At 31.3% G+C, this 14,891-nt stretch overlaps 1 protein-coding gene across 2 annotated transcripts; it reads left to right on the top strand.

Annotated features, from left to right (window-relative positions):
• Positions 1 to 10,556: 10,556 nt before the first annotated feature.
• Positions 10,557 to 14,856, top strand: LOC112754289 (purple acid phosphatase 23). Of its 2 annotated transcripts, none has more exons than XM_072220820.1 (8): positions 10,557 to 11,028; positions 12,090 to 12,220; positions 12,308 to 12,389; positions 12,613 to 12,700; positions 12,870 to 12,941; positions 13,241 to 13,458; positions 13,561 to 13,751; positions 14,271 to 14,856. In XM_072220820.1, coding segments are annotated over exons 5-8 (750 nt in total). In that variant the 5' UTR covers positions 10,557 to 11,028; positions 12,090 to 12,220; positions 12,308 to 12,389; positions 12,613 to 12,700; positions 12,870 to 12,939; the 3' UTR covers positions 14,610 to 14,856. The 2 variants fall into 2 exon arrangements, with proteins under 2 accessions (XP_072076921.1, XP_072076920.1); XM_072220819.1 differs by having other exon boundaries at positions 12,819 to 12,941.
• Positions 14,857 to 14,891: the final 35 nt, after the last annotated feature.

Genomic DNA, 14,891 nt, shown 5'->3' with positions numbered 1-14,891 from the left:
AGGACCCTATTTTTGAAAAAAAAAATTTCACTAATTTAAATAAAAAAAATTAAAATTTTCTATGTGTTAAATTTATTTGAAGTTGTATTTGGAACATAGTTTAAAAAGCTAAGAACACACAACCTGTGAGATTTTGAGATTAATTACATGGTTACATTAGTTAACCATAAATATTTTATTCTTGTGTGTTTTCTTCTCTATAATTGCAATCTTTACTTTGTTCCACTCTATATGTCCATTATTTAGTGTATTTACATGCTTGCATATGATTGAGGCCATTATTTGTTTTTACTCACTTATCCCAAATAAGCCTACCCTTTTATGTCACCCTTGTTAGCCACTTTGAGCTTTTTAACCCCCCTCTATTCCATAACCACATTACTAGTCTTAAGCAGAAAAATAAAATAAAAATCCCAAGTTGAATCCTTGGTTAGCTTAAGATAGATATTGTGTATAATTTAAGTATGGGGAATTTTATGGGAACATGGGATGATAGAAAAAAAAGGGGAAATTAAATTGAACATGTTATTTAAAATTTTAGGAAGCATGCTCATGTGAAATCAAAATAATTAAATTACCATGTGCATTGAAAAAAAAACATTAAGTAATTAAATAAGGGGATACAAAAAAAAAGAGAAAAATAAAAATAATATTACCCCAAATGCAAAATAAAAAGAATCAATACACATGGGACAAAATTCAAAAATAAGTTTGATACATGAGCATGTAATACAAAAGTGGAAAAAATTTGGGTAGCTAGGTAAAGCATTTTAAATTATATAAAGTATGTATATGTTAGGTGAGATCTTAGACTAATCAAGGATTCACTTTGTTAGCTCACTTAGCCTTATATATATCCTTACCTTTACCTCAGCCCCATTACAACCCTGAAAAGACCTCATGATGTTTGCATTGGTATACTAAATATTTGTTGATTGGTTAGATGAAGAACAAGGTTGAGAAAGCATGACTAGGGAAGGGTAGAGTGAGTGACCCTAGACACTTGAGAGTTAGAGTGATATACACTACCAGTAAGGGTTCAATGCTTGATTCTATATTCCCTGCTTTCATGAGCTATCTTCTTACAAGTTTACTAGTTTTTACTGTATGGTTTGAATTAGTGGAATTTGATTTATGTTTGTCTTGGAGAACTTATTTATTTTTAACCAAGTGGGTAGAAACATCTTAGCATATAGTTGCATTCATATACATAGGTTGCACTTCATACATTTTACCATTCCTCTTCACTCTTATAGCTTCTCTTGAGCTTAGCATGAGGACATGCTAATGTTTAAGTGTGGAGAGGTTGATAAACCACTATTTTATGGTTTATCTTGTGCTCAATTGAGTGGATTTTATCAAGTCCTTACCCACTTATTCATAGAAATCGCATATTTTACGTTTTCCTTCCTGATTTTGTGCTATGATTGAAAGCATGCTTCTTTGGCCTTTAAATTACTAACTTTAAACCTCTCTTATTATCATTCAATGCCATGATATGTTTGCTAAGTGTTTTCAGAGATTACAGGGCAGGAATGGCTTAGAGGATGGAAAGGAAGCATGCAAAAGTGGAAGGAATACAAGAAACTGAAGGAACTGCTAAAGCTGTCCAGCCTGACCTCTTGGTACTAAATTGACCATAACTTGAGCTACAGAGATCCAAATGACGCGGTTCTAGTTGCGTTGGAAAGCTAACATCTAGATCTTCGCAACGATATATAATTTGCTATAGCTGCCCCGAAGTCAGGTGACGCGAACGTGTGGATTACGCGGATGCGTGACCTGGCGAAAACCCAATCCGCGCGAACGCGTGGACGACGCTTCCGCGTCACCTTGCCACGACTTGAACGTAACAGAAATCGCTGGAGGTGATTTTTGGGCTATTTTTGACCCAGTTTTCGGCCCAGAAAACTCATATTAGAGGCTATAAAGTGGGGGAATGCATCCATTCATCAGGAGGTCTTCCATTATTCACTTTTCATAATTTAGATGTAGTTTTTAGAGAGAGGTTCTCTCCTCTCTCTTAGGATTTAGTTTTAGGATTTAGGATTATTTCTTCTTCATCACAGGTTCAATGTTCCTTTAATTTATTTTTCTACTTTTATTTTATTACTTTAATTGATATTTATCTTTTCAATTTAGCTTATAAACCTTTCCATGTTAGATTTGAATTTATGTTTAAACGTAATTTGAGGTATTTCAGATTTATGATTACTTTATTCTATTTATGATGTTTTTAATTTAACTCAGATATTTTCTCCCTTTTGGCTCTGGTTAAGTAATTGGTGATGCTTGAGTTATCAAATAAAGCAGTGGTTAAAATTGGCAGATTACTGATTGATTTGGATCGCTCTGAAGCTAGTCTTCCCACAGGGATTGACTAGGACTTGAGGATCAAACTAATTAGTCCACTTGACTTTTCTTTGCTTTAGTAAAGGTTAACTAATGGGATTAAAACTCAATTCTCATCACCATCGATAAAGATAACTAGCATAGGACTTCCAAATTCTTATACCTTGCCAAGAGATTTTATTATTATTAATTTATTTTTCTTGTCATTTAGATTACTTGCTCCTTATTTCAAAAACCCCCAATTTACAAAACTCATAACCAATAATAAAAACATACCTCTCTGCAATTCCTTGAGAAAACGACCCGAGGTTTGAATACTTCGGTTTATAAATTTTATTGGGTTTGTTACTTGTGACAACCAAACGTTTGCACGAAAGGATTTTCTGTTGGTTTAGGAGCTATACTTACAACGCGATTATATTTGTGAATTTCTTTAACGATAGGAAATCCGGTTCGTCACTAATCATTGGGGCATCTAACATAGAAATTATCATCACACCATACGGTACTTAAATGAAACTTAAACCGCACCATTAGTGACGGCGGTTCACACGCAACACTTGATTTCTCCCCTCCAAAGCTCACCCCAAAGTTCCACAAGCAATTTCAAGTCCTCAAAATGTGTCAAAATCACCCAACAACACTAACATAACCAATTTCACATATACATTATTCTAGGATTTATAAAATCTCATAAATCACAAGGGTTTGGGAATTTTTTTACCTTAACCCATGAAAATAATTTATGAAACTCATCAATAGCTCATACTAGAGCATCACTAAACAACCAAAATCACAAGATTTCCTCAAAACCCAAACTAAAACATAAAATCAAAGGAAAAAACAAAATTGGGAAGAGTAACACGAGATACTCACTACAATACCTAGATAAAATGGAAGAAGGTGAGAAGAGTGACGCGTAGTCACAAACGGCTCGTCAGTCGGAATACCAAAACAAAAGTTATGGAGGTTTGAAGTTGATAGTGGCTAGGGTTTCATTTCTCCACTCTCTTCTCTCTTCACCACCGAACCTCTCTATCAAAATGGGGCATTGGTGCTGAATTTCATTAAGTTATGGATATATGAGAGTGTGTGTGCGCGCGCGCGCGCGCACGCGCTTGGACCCATTTGGGCCCGGTTCACTTGGTTTAGCCCATTGGCCTAATTTTGGGATATTTTTACCTTCTCAAATCATGAATTCTAATTTATTAAATTTTTCTCGCCCATAATTAATTTTTTCTGCTACAGTACTGAACGGATCTCAACTGATACTACCGGTCAAATTTCCAGTGCGCATCTTTACACAGATGTTTTCTGACTCAGAAAAATTCACTGAGTCCAAATATTATATTTAAATTATCAAATTTTTAAATTGCTAAATTTTCTAACTATTTTTTCCCATATTTAATTATTACTTAATTGTTTATAGTTTGACTAGATATTACACAAGCCAATACAATTAATTTTTAATGCCGGTACCTATTTTTCTGCAATTAATTATATTTTCACACTCAAATTTACTTTCTAAGTTAAATTTTTACCGGTAATTCTCCAAATTATAAAATTTAAATTTTTAACTCTTTTTGCTCATAATTAACTTATTAATTAATTATTTATTATGTATCTGGATTTTACAATTAAAGCTAGACATGCATCATACTTGTGTGAACATCACTTTTTATTATATACTCTCTGTTTGTATGTTGTTTGTTATTTTTCTCTATTTGTGTTCTGTTTTTTATATTTTCTGTTTCTTGGTTGTTTGTATCCTATGTTATGCTTTGTGTTTGGTGATAACAAAGAAAACATTGAACTTAATTAACCAGCCCAACCTTACTAAAAGCATTCCAGTTCTTACTCCTTACCCTTCCTTCCAAATGGAGATAGGACAACTCTTCCATGATCTACTAGCAATTATTCCGCACAAAAAATTTCACTCTGAGTAGTATTCTGAGTCTAAAGCGAGTTTCGTTTTCTATATATATATATATATATATATATATATATATATATATATAGTTATTATCTAGCTATTTTTAAGAGTGTTCTAACTGAGATCTACATAAGTGTGGTTGTTCATAATTGTTTTGCTCCTTATTATATGTGTTTTTGTTTATGAATGTTTTTGCTTATCAACCCGAATGTTTTTCAAAATAATTACCCCGTAAAATAATCGTTATAACAACAAACTAGGCTCATATATTAAATAGAGTAAAGTATCGTTTTTGTCCCCAACGTTTGGGGTAAGTCCCAAAGTTGTCCCTAACGTTTCAATCGTCCTATTTAAGTCCCTAACGTTTCAAAATTGATTCAATGTTGTCCTACCGTTAGGGATCCGTTAACAGAATTGACGGCGGGACAAAATTGAAACGATTTTGAAACGTTAGGGACTTAAATATGACGAAAATGTTAGGGACAAAAATGATACATAAAAATAAATTTTAATTTTATTTTATTTTTCAATAATATTAATTTTTTACTGTACATAGTATTCAATTATTTTTTAATTACATCTAAATAAATTACACTTAATCACATTACTTTCATTTTAAATAATTTTTTTTATAATTTTAAAGAATTCTGATACATTAGAGATAAAAGATATAATTTATATTTTATTGTATATATATATATATATATATATATATATATATATATATATATATATATTATTTTTTTTCTTTTCTACAAGTTTATATACTAGTCATTCTACAAACATTTCATGATAACTAAAAATCTTTAAGAGTAAAATTATAAAAAAAATTAATTTATTTAAAATGAAAGTAATATGATTAAGTGTAATTTACTTAGATGTGCTTAAAAAATAATTGAATACTATGTATAGTAAAAAATGATATTATTGAAGGATAAAATTAAAATTTATTTCTATGTATCATTTTTGTCCCCAACATTTTCGTCCTATTTAAGTCCCTAACGTTTCAAAATTGTCTCAATTTTGTCCCGCTGTCAATTCTGTTAACGGATTCCTAACGGCAGGATAACATTGAGTCAGTTTTGAAACGTTAGGGACTTAAATAGGACGATTGAAACGTTAGGGACAACTTTGAGACTTACCCCAAACGTTAAGGACAAAAACGATACTTTACTCTATTAAATATTAGTTAAAGTTATGGAAAGCAAGTTAGTAACACTTAACTTCTAGTATGACCATGGTGTGCTAAAAGTTGCGTCATTACAGGGCGATATGGTGACCCATAGCTGTAAGAGAAGAAGAAGTCACCATGTAATTCCAAGTAAGATGAAAAATGGTTGTAGTGAAAGATAAAAGTGGGGAAAAAGAAGAAGGCTAAAGGAGTGTGGAGAAGAAGATATTAAAGGAGGAGGATAAATTTGAAATTTTGAAAAATTATTAAGGATAAATTCGTCCAAAACTAAAACTTAAGTTGTGTTTCAGGTTAAAAATTTGTGTCTCATTATTTCAAAAAGATATGAAAAATATATATTTTGTGTACCTTTGTGTGTAATCGTGTATCTTTTTTTTTTTTTGTCTCACAAAGCAAATATTGAGTATGTGTAACCGTGTCCATCTTTTTGATAGACATAGACATTTATCAAACAAGTCCTAAGTGTCTAGAATCAAAGCATAATATATACATTGTTAATTACTGTGACAATTATATGTCAAAGAAAATTCTATTATAATGTTCATCGTAAAAATATCCTATGACAAATATACAGTAGTTATAACTATTAAAAATTCTCAAAGTGAATCACTTCAATGGTCATATTTTTGTAGGTACCATTTATATATAATTAAATAAATGACATCTATTAATCTTTATCCAATAAAAACTATTATATATATATTGATCTATCCAAATTATTAATATCCTTAATAATTCTATGACCAAAAATAATTTAGATTAAATTATAAAAGATTTATCTCTTATTATTATTATCATTATCATAATAATAAATTTTTAAATTTAATTAAAAACTTTATTATTTAATCCTTTAATATAATAAAATAACAAATTATTTAACATATCAAAAATTGAATTTTGATCATGCTATTTATTCTCAACTGCTACAACAATACATTCAGAAAGTAACTCATTAATCGTGACATTGTTTCCGAACTATACGCCTGTCAATTTTCTGATATTTAATTAGAATATTGCAAAGCATCAGCAACAATTTGTTCATTAGAAAAATTCTCAAATCGTATGTTACGAAAACCTGACCTCTATAGCTACTTAATTAATTAATACTATATTTATGTATGACAAATTTTCATTGGAAATTTTGGGAATAAGGTAGAAAAATGAGACAGAAAATTTGGACCAAATATCATATTAAAACCTTCATGACCAAATTGAATTTGCCGGTTTTCAAACGGTGTATCCTCTGTGATGTGTGAGGCCTGCATGCATCTTTTTAAAAGTAGTGTAATTTGTGTACGTATTATTAAAATATTAACAAAACAAAAAAAATTAAAAGAAAAAATCTGAGCCACGGATAAGATTGATATTGAGTTAGAGAGACAAGTTACCAACTGTCTTTTAATTTTGTTTATTATTTGGGACGCTATGTGCTTTGTCTTAAGATTCCAAGTTCAAACAACTATAAAGTAAACCCAAGTTGGTCATTGAAAAAACTATTAGAGTCCGGCATGTAGCTAATTTTTTAAGAATCAAGGAAAACTTGTACGTAGTATATTTCTCGAAATTAAAAATATTGACAATATTAGTCTTTGGTTACTCAACATATTAATTCTTTAATTAAAAAAGAGTCTCTAATAATATCTATGATTGAAAGGTTTATATATAAATTGTATTAGGAGTCATGAATCATGTTAGAGTTTGTTTCTGAGAATATTTTATCTGTTTCTACCAAGAATAAACTTCAGATTTTTTTAATTTAAAAATATATACTTTAATTATTGCACGTAATTAATTAAAAATAATTTTCATAGTAAAGGTATCCCTAGCACTTTAAAATACTATTCTCAAAATCTTAAACAGTGTTATAATATTTTCAATTTCAGATCGATAAGAATTTTTCCCCTTCAATAATGTTATGACATTTCTCAATTGTGAGATAATAATATTTTTCTTTTCGAAACTAAGCGTTATTTTACTTACATTTGTGCTACATGCACATTATTTTTTAACATTTTTACTACTAAAATGTCACATTTTTAGTTGTACCAGTGTGATAACGAAAATATTACAACAACATTTATATATTTTTAATAATAAGATAAGAGTCTTTTTTAGAAATAATCCAGATAAAAAATTTTTTAAAGACCAAAAATACTTTTTTTTATAAAAATATATATACATACATACGAATCAATCACATCACTTCATAATAATAATAATAATAATAATAATAATAATAATAATAATAATAATAAGAGTTCTTTATACAAATAATTTATAAATATTATAATCATGACTACTATCCCTCTTTATAAAAGTATAATAATAATGCCGAGGAAACAATAATAACTAAGTCAATACAATAATATCATATAAGCAAAAAATGCAATAAACTCTTCATAAGCTTTTTCGTCCGTTTCCTGAAAAGATAAGACTGTAGGGGGTGAGAATCTAACCACATAATCTCATCAGGGAGGTTTAAAATTGTCATAAGAGAATATGTATAAATAAAAGAACGAATTTCAAAAACATAATATTCATTCGTCTTATGAACCTTTTTTAAAAACACGACACTTACTTATCCAAAATTAACATTCACGTCACATTTATAAGAATTCCAAATCAATTACCTTTTCATGACATTCCAATATACATCACAGGATCAAACCAACCAAACTTATCAATCACGGTGTAAGACTCAAAATTTTTTAAAAAAATCTTATTATAAGCTAATTTTAATTTATTTATTCATTAAAGACTTTAATCTCAGAAATTATTTTATTATAGATAATTGAAGCAAATTTTGATAAATTGAGCTTAAAAAAATTAAGATTTTATTTGATTTACAATTATTGAGTATTTTTTATATTTAAATTATAAAATTTAGTAGATATAAAAGATTAAGAATTTTATATGATTTAGTTTAAATAATTGAAATTTTGGAATTTAATGCATTGCTTTTATAAACAAAGAAAATAAATTATATTATCTCTAATTTTAAATTAGAATACTTGATTAAAAGTCAATTAGTAAATTAATAATTAAATAATATTCTTAAAAATAAATTTAAGAGATTAAGCTAGATTTCAAATTTATACATTATACCCTAATTTTATTAAAATTACCCTAACCTATTAACCCTAATTTTACCCTAACCCTACCCATACTCACTCACCGCCACTCACCCTAACTCTAAACCCTCCACCGTCACACCCCTTTTTTCCAAAACCCAACACAGCTTCAGAAAAAAAAAAAACCAAAGGAAGAAAGAAAAGAAAAATAGAGAAAGAGATCCGCCAGAAGAGAGGAAGAGAGCTGCAATCGAGAAAGGGAGGATAGGAGAGCGACGAGGCCAGTGCCAGCTGGCCGCCGCTGAGCCCGTCACCTGTGCCATTCGTCCTCATCGCCGCCAGTTGAAGAGAGATGCGATGGAGAGAGAGAGGTTCCGTGGACGGTGGCTTGATAAACCCCAATTTTATGGTTTATCTTATGCTAAATTCAGGGGATTTTATCAACTTATCTCACATTTATTCAATGAAATAGCATGGCTTTGTGAATTTCTCCTAATTTCTGCTTAAGAGTGAAAACATACTTTTAGGCCTTAAAATTGATAAATTTAATTCACTTTAATTCCATTCGATGCCTTGATATGTTTGTTAAGTGATCTCAGGTTTAGAAGGCAAAGATTGGGTTGAAGAAATGAAGAAAAAGCATGCAAAAATGGAGAATTCGTGAAGAAATGAGATTTTGGTAATCTGCCAGCGACGCGTGTACGTGGTCCACGCATGCGCGTGGGAAGGAATCGTCAAGGCAACGCGTACGTGTGACCGACACATATGCGTGATAAGGAAAGTTGCTAGTGACGCGTACACGTGACCCATGTGTACGCGTGACAAGCGACACGTGACCAACTTAAAGGCAATACGCTGGGGGCGATTTCTAAGCGGAAGGAGGAACAAATCCAACTCATTTCTAATGCTTTTGAACCCAGAAATTGTAAGGGAATGGGGGGGGGGGGGAGAGTAGTCATAATTTAGTTTTTCATCATGTTTTAGGTTAGAATTCTAGAGAAAGAAGCTCTCCCTTCTCTCTAGAATTTAGGGTAGTTTAGGTCAAATTTTCTTAGATCCAACTTTTAATTCTTGATTTTAGTTCAACTCTCCTTATATATTATTGTTCTGTTATCTTGATCCTCTTAATTTTTCTTGTTAATTTCCTTATTTTTCCATTTTTACTTTTATGAACCCTTATTGAATTTTTATTTTCTCTAATGCAATTTTATGTTTTCATATCTTTTCATGTTTATCTTAGTTGCTATTATTGATTTCTTGTTTCTGTTAGTTATGGGTTTCATTAATTCTTGCAATTTGTGATGTTTACTTTTATTGCACTCTAGGTGTTTGATAAAATATTTTTACTAGTTATAGAGTAGTTTTTTACACTCTTGGCCTAGGCTAAGGGAATTGAGTGACCTTGAGTCATTGGGTCTAATTGGATTAGTGATTTGGGTCTCTTGTTGGTCAATTTGATACCCATTGACACTAGACTACTATTAAGTCAATTAGTAGCTAGGTTGGGACTTATGGGTTGATATTGATCAAGTCTATTTGAGTTACTTCAAGCATAGAAGTAGACTTGATGGGTTTGGTCCCTCATAATTGTCAATATATGGTTTGTAGACAAGGATAGTAATCTCAATTTTCATGCCTTAGCTAAGAGTTCTTTTCATTCCCTTTATTAGTTAATTGTCATTTACTTTCTTGTTATTTACTTTTCTTGTCAATTACCAAATCAAACCCCCTTGTTCCTTCATAGCCAATAATTGAGTACTTCATTATAATTCCTTGTGAGACGACCCAAGGTTTAAATACTTCGGTTTATTTTATTAGGGTTTGTACACTACAAAAAAAAGAGTTTAAAATGTCATTTATATTACGGCGGTTTCAAATAACCGCCATAATATTCGAGTATTATGGCATTTTATGATGCTGCCATAATTAATTTATTTAAAATGGTGGTTTTTGGTAATTTTGGGGGTTAAAACCGCCATTATTGGAGGACATTGTTTTAAAAAAAGGCCCAAATGAAAGAAAATCCAAAAAGTTTGGAAACCCAAATATCTTAAATGGAATGTGTTCTCCCAGCAAGGAAAACCCTAACACGCATTTCTCGGCGTTCTCGATTTGCTCCAGCGACTGTTCCGATTACGATCTGTTCCAGCGACTGCTCCGGCAACGATTTTCTCGGCGTTCTCCTCCGACGAGATTGTGTGCTGTGAACTGAAACGCTCTCTCCAGCGACGATCTCCTCTGGCGGCGCGTTCTCCTCCTTCAGCGAGCTTCTATGATTTGGCTTTGATATGAAGATTTTTCGCCGCTCATCTCATCGCCGTCATTCATCTCTGCGCCATCGCAAGCAACATCGTTGTCACTACCTTCTACGATCTGGTTTTCAATCTGGCTCATCTCCTCGCTGTGGCAAGCAACGCCGTTATCGCTGCCTTCAGCAAGCTTCTACAGTTTGGTTTTGCCATCTCTATCACTTCTAATAGGTAACTCTTCGTTCTTTTAGATCTACTTCATGCTTTAATAGGAAGACATAAAGAATGCTGGTTCTGGTTCTGTTTTTATTATTGTGTATTTTAACTTTCATTGACCTATTGTGATGTCATTGTTGTTAGCTTGTTACTGCTGCATTTTCTGTTATGATGTTATTTTTTTGCTTCTGATTTTATTTAGTTTGAGCCCTAATCTGTTCTTTGAACTGATTAATCAGTATCATTTGTCTAAAATTAGTGCAAAACATGGCGTGTGTGTGTATTTTCTGATGTAAATGTTTGAATGATTGTTAAATGCAATAATGATGAGACATGAAGCACTACTAATCTCCTTGTTACCAAAGTGCCACCACCTATTTGCTGTGATAATTAAAGTGCTTGTCTCCTTGTTACTAATTGGAACTGAATTTTTATTTTCTAAGAGATCTGGTTAATCAGAAGTCTCTTTATGTTGTACATATTCCATCTCCTAATCAAATTACTGACTACCTCAATTTAAAGAAGGGGTTATTAAGGGAGAAGAGTAGAATTTGTTAAAACGGTATAAATAGAACTACACAGTATTTAAGATGATAACTAGTCAGTGTTGAGTAGTTAGTTGATTGAGCTTGCTAAGTTAGTTACAGTGGTGTTTCTTGATTAATCTTGATCTTTAATTAGTCACTAGCATTGCATATATAGAGAGTCCAAAGTCCTAACTAAACTCAGTAGCCAAGTTGAATTATACAGATTTAGCACCAGTTGATATGAAATATGCTGTTTCTATATAGTCTAACCGGAGAAGTTGAAAACTAGTGAAGCTTAAATTGTAAAATAAGATGGAATATGGGGAGTGTTTCTGAACTCACTCTATTTGCATGTTCTTTTGAACTATTATGAAGATGTATTTCTGAATTATATTATAGGTTGGACGAAAAATATATAAATTTGACAAATATGTGTTTCTTTTGAAAATAATATTGATTTGATTAAGAAAGAGAAGGGAAAAAAAGATGTATGTCTATTTTAATATAGATAGCTTTATCAGTTTTAGTAAATGATTTCTTCATGTGCAGGTGTCATATGGCTCAGAGCTTAGCTATCGTAGTCCAACATTTGACATGGATTTGTCTGATTTCATGGAAGATGGCAAGCTAATGTCTTATGAGAGAGCAAGGAAATATTTTGCTCAAGATCCATCCCGAAAGTGGGTAGTAGATATACATCATTTTATATGCATCTTAGGCATTTAGAATATTCTATTATTATACTAATTGAATGATTAACTTCCCAGGTGGGTAGCATATGTTGCTGGGGCAATTTTGGTCTTGATGACTGAGATGGGTGTGCATTTTAACGACAGTATTACCATGCTGGTAACTCATCTTTCTCTATTAAGTTATTGAATACTTGGTTTAAACAAAACAAATATGGGATAAGTTATAATGCTACTTTCTATTATTAGTGTTAACTGTTAAGGTTTATCTGCTTCTCTAACAAATTAAGGAAATAAAATATATTGAGAAACAAAGTACTTAGAGATGTAATTCGGTATATACTGTAAAGGTTTGAAAACTTCCATTTTCTTGTTATGCATAGATTTCATCAGCAGTCCCTGAAGGGAAAGGTGTATCATCTTCTGCATCTGTGGAAGTCGCTAGTATATCTGCGATTGCAGCTGCTCATGGTAATAAGCTCTTTTCTGATGTTCAGTTTACAGGGACTAAACTTCAAGCTCTCCTTTTTTCTTTTATTAGTAAAGACTAACGTGATTTGGCTTTTTCTCTTTTTCTTTTATTTTCAAGTTATTTCTTATCTTCCAATAATTTGTTGCCCAAAAATAAAATGATAAACAGAATTCTGAGCGCACAAAATCTTCAAGGAAAACTCCCTCCAGAACTTGTCAAGCTGCCATACCTTCAAGAGATGTATGTAATAAATGTCTTCTTTGAAGTAGGAGACCATACTTAAAAGGATATATATTTCAATTTCAATAATTAACAATCTTTCATGCATGCATTTACTCAAACTAGTAAGCACTGACCATCCTTTGTATAGTAGCATAGCACTCAGATATTAGCTAATCCTTCTTCTCCTTGGTTGTTGTATATGCCTCACATTGTTAATAATGATATCCATCATGTGAAATACTTGATTTCCGAACTCCAAAGCATTTGTTAAAGGAAATTTCGGATTATGATTTATTCATTACTTTTTAATACATCAGGTTTATGGAGCCTTTGACATCAAAAATTCTAATGATGGTTATTGAAGGGAATCATGAGATTGAACCACAAGTCAATGGCATCACATTCAAGTCATATTTGACAAGATTCGCAGTCCCTGCTGAAGAAAGTGGATCCAAAAGCAACTTGTATTATTCTTTTGATGCTGGGGGCATACACTTCATTATGCTGGGAGCATATGCTGATTATAATAGTACTGGTAATTGATAGGGTTAATTTTTTTACCTTTTTCCAAACCATTCAACAAAAATAATTTATGTGTAGATACATCTTGTTATGTGTACTTGGATCTTCAATCTAGGTGCACAGTTTGCATGGCTGAAGCAAGATCTGCAAAGTCTCGACCGGAGTGTAACCCCTTGGCTTGTTGCTTCCTGGCATCCACCTTGGTATAATAGCTATGCTTCACACTATCAGGAATTTGAGTGTATGAGATTGGAAATGGAAGCACTTCTCTATCAATATGGTGTTGACATTGTTTTCAATGGTCATGTAAGTTAAAATTACTCTATTTTGTTATCAATTGTAGAACATCAACTTATTAATAATTTGATGCGATTGTTTAAATATCCAAGATTTTTCTCCTTTTTTTATATATTTATTTTTATTCTATTTTTTTGGTATCACTCATGTTTTAAGTAGTTGAATCTTTCAACTAATCATATAATGATCATATAAATCTGAATGGAATTCAAAATAATTAGTCATGGTTCTGATTAGGGAATTGGTTGCAGCACCACATTGTCACTTTGAGGGTCTGAATGAGTTCACTATCTGCATTTTAGGAAATTAAGATATGTAATATCAGTTTTGATGCTTATTACATGTTCTCCACTGAAAAATGTTGAAGGTGCAATATCTTTGGAAGTGATTTTTTACTTTTTATTTTTCCTCTTCAATTGAATTTTGTCCTTTTAGAAAGAATTATCTGGATTGGTGTTTTCTTAAATAAACTTGGATGTAGTTTTCTCCTATAATTTCAATAAGAGTTACATTTTTTCCATCACACAGGTTCATGCTTATGAGAGGATGAATAGAGTTTACAATTACACATCGGATAAATATGGACCTGTTTACATAATTGTTGGAGATGGTGGAAATATTGAGAAAGTAGATGTTGATCATGATGATGACCCAGGAAAGTGTCCTTCACCTGGAGACAATATACCAGAAATCGGACTAGTTTGCCACTTGAATTTTTCCTCTAGTCCTGCCAAAGGGAACTTTTGTTGGAGCAAACAACCTGAATGGAGCACATTTAGAGAAAGCAGTTTTGGACATGGGATTCTTGAAGTAAATTCTTTGATTTTAGATATTGTGCAATTTTCATTCTCGTTTTTCAAAATCTGATATTGATTAGTGTCACTTTAGGAGTTCCAATGATTTTTTAATAATAGTATATATCTTATAAAGATAGTATATAATAAATATTACTAGAAAATGTTAGGAAAAATGTTCGTTGTATATATCTTAATCTAAAATTGCGTAAGTCCCTAGAGTTCAATAATTTCTATGAATCTATGATTTTATGTATTAAAATAATCTTCCATAGATATTAATATTCATTTATATATATAGTTTTCATCCGCGTATTTTGACCAATTCAAAGTGAAAAATGGAGCGAAACAGGCA

The sequence above is a fragment of the Arachis hypogaea genome, chromosome 16 (assembly GCF_003086295.3).
Source record: "Arachis hypogaea cultivar Tifrunner chromosome 16, arahy.Tifrunner.gnm2.J5K5, whole genome shotgun sequence".
NCBI lineage: Eukaryota > Viridiplantae > Streptophyta > Magnoliopsida > Fabales > Fabaceae > Arachis > Arachis hypogaea.
The sequence above is the reverse complement of the archived record's forward strand: the minus strand, read 5'-3'. Positions and strand labels throughout refer to the sequence as shown.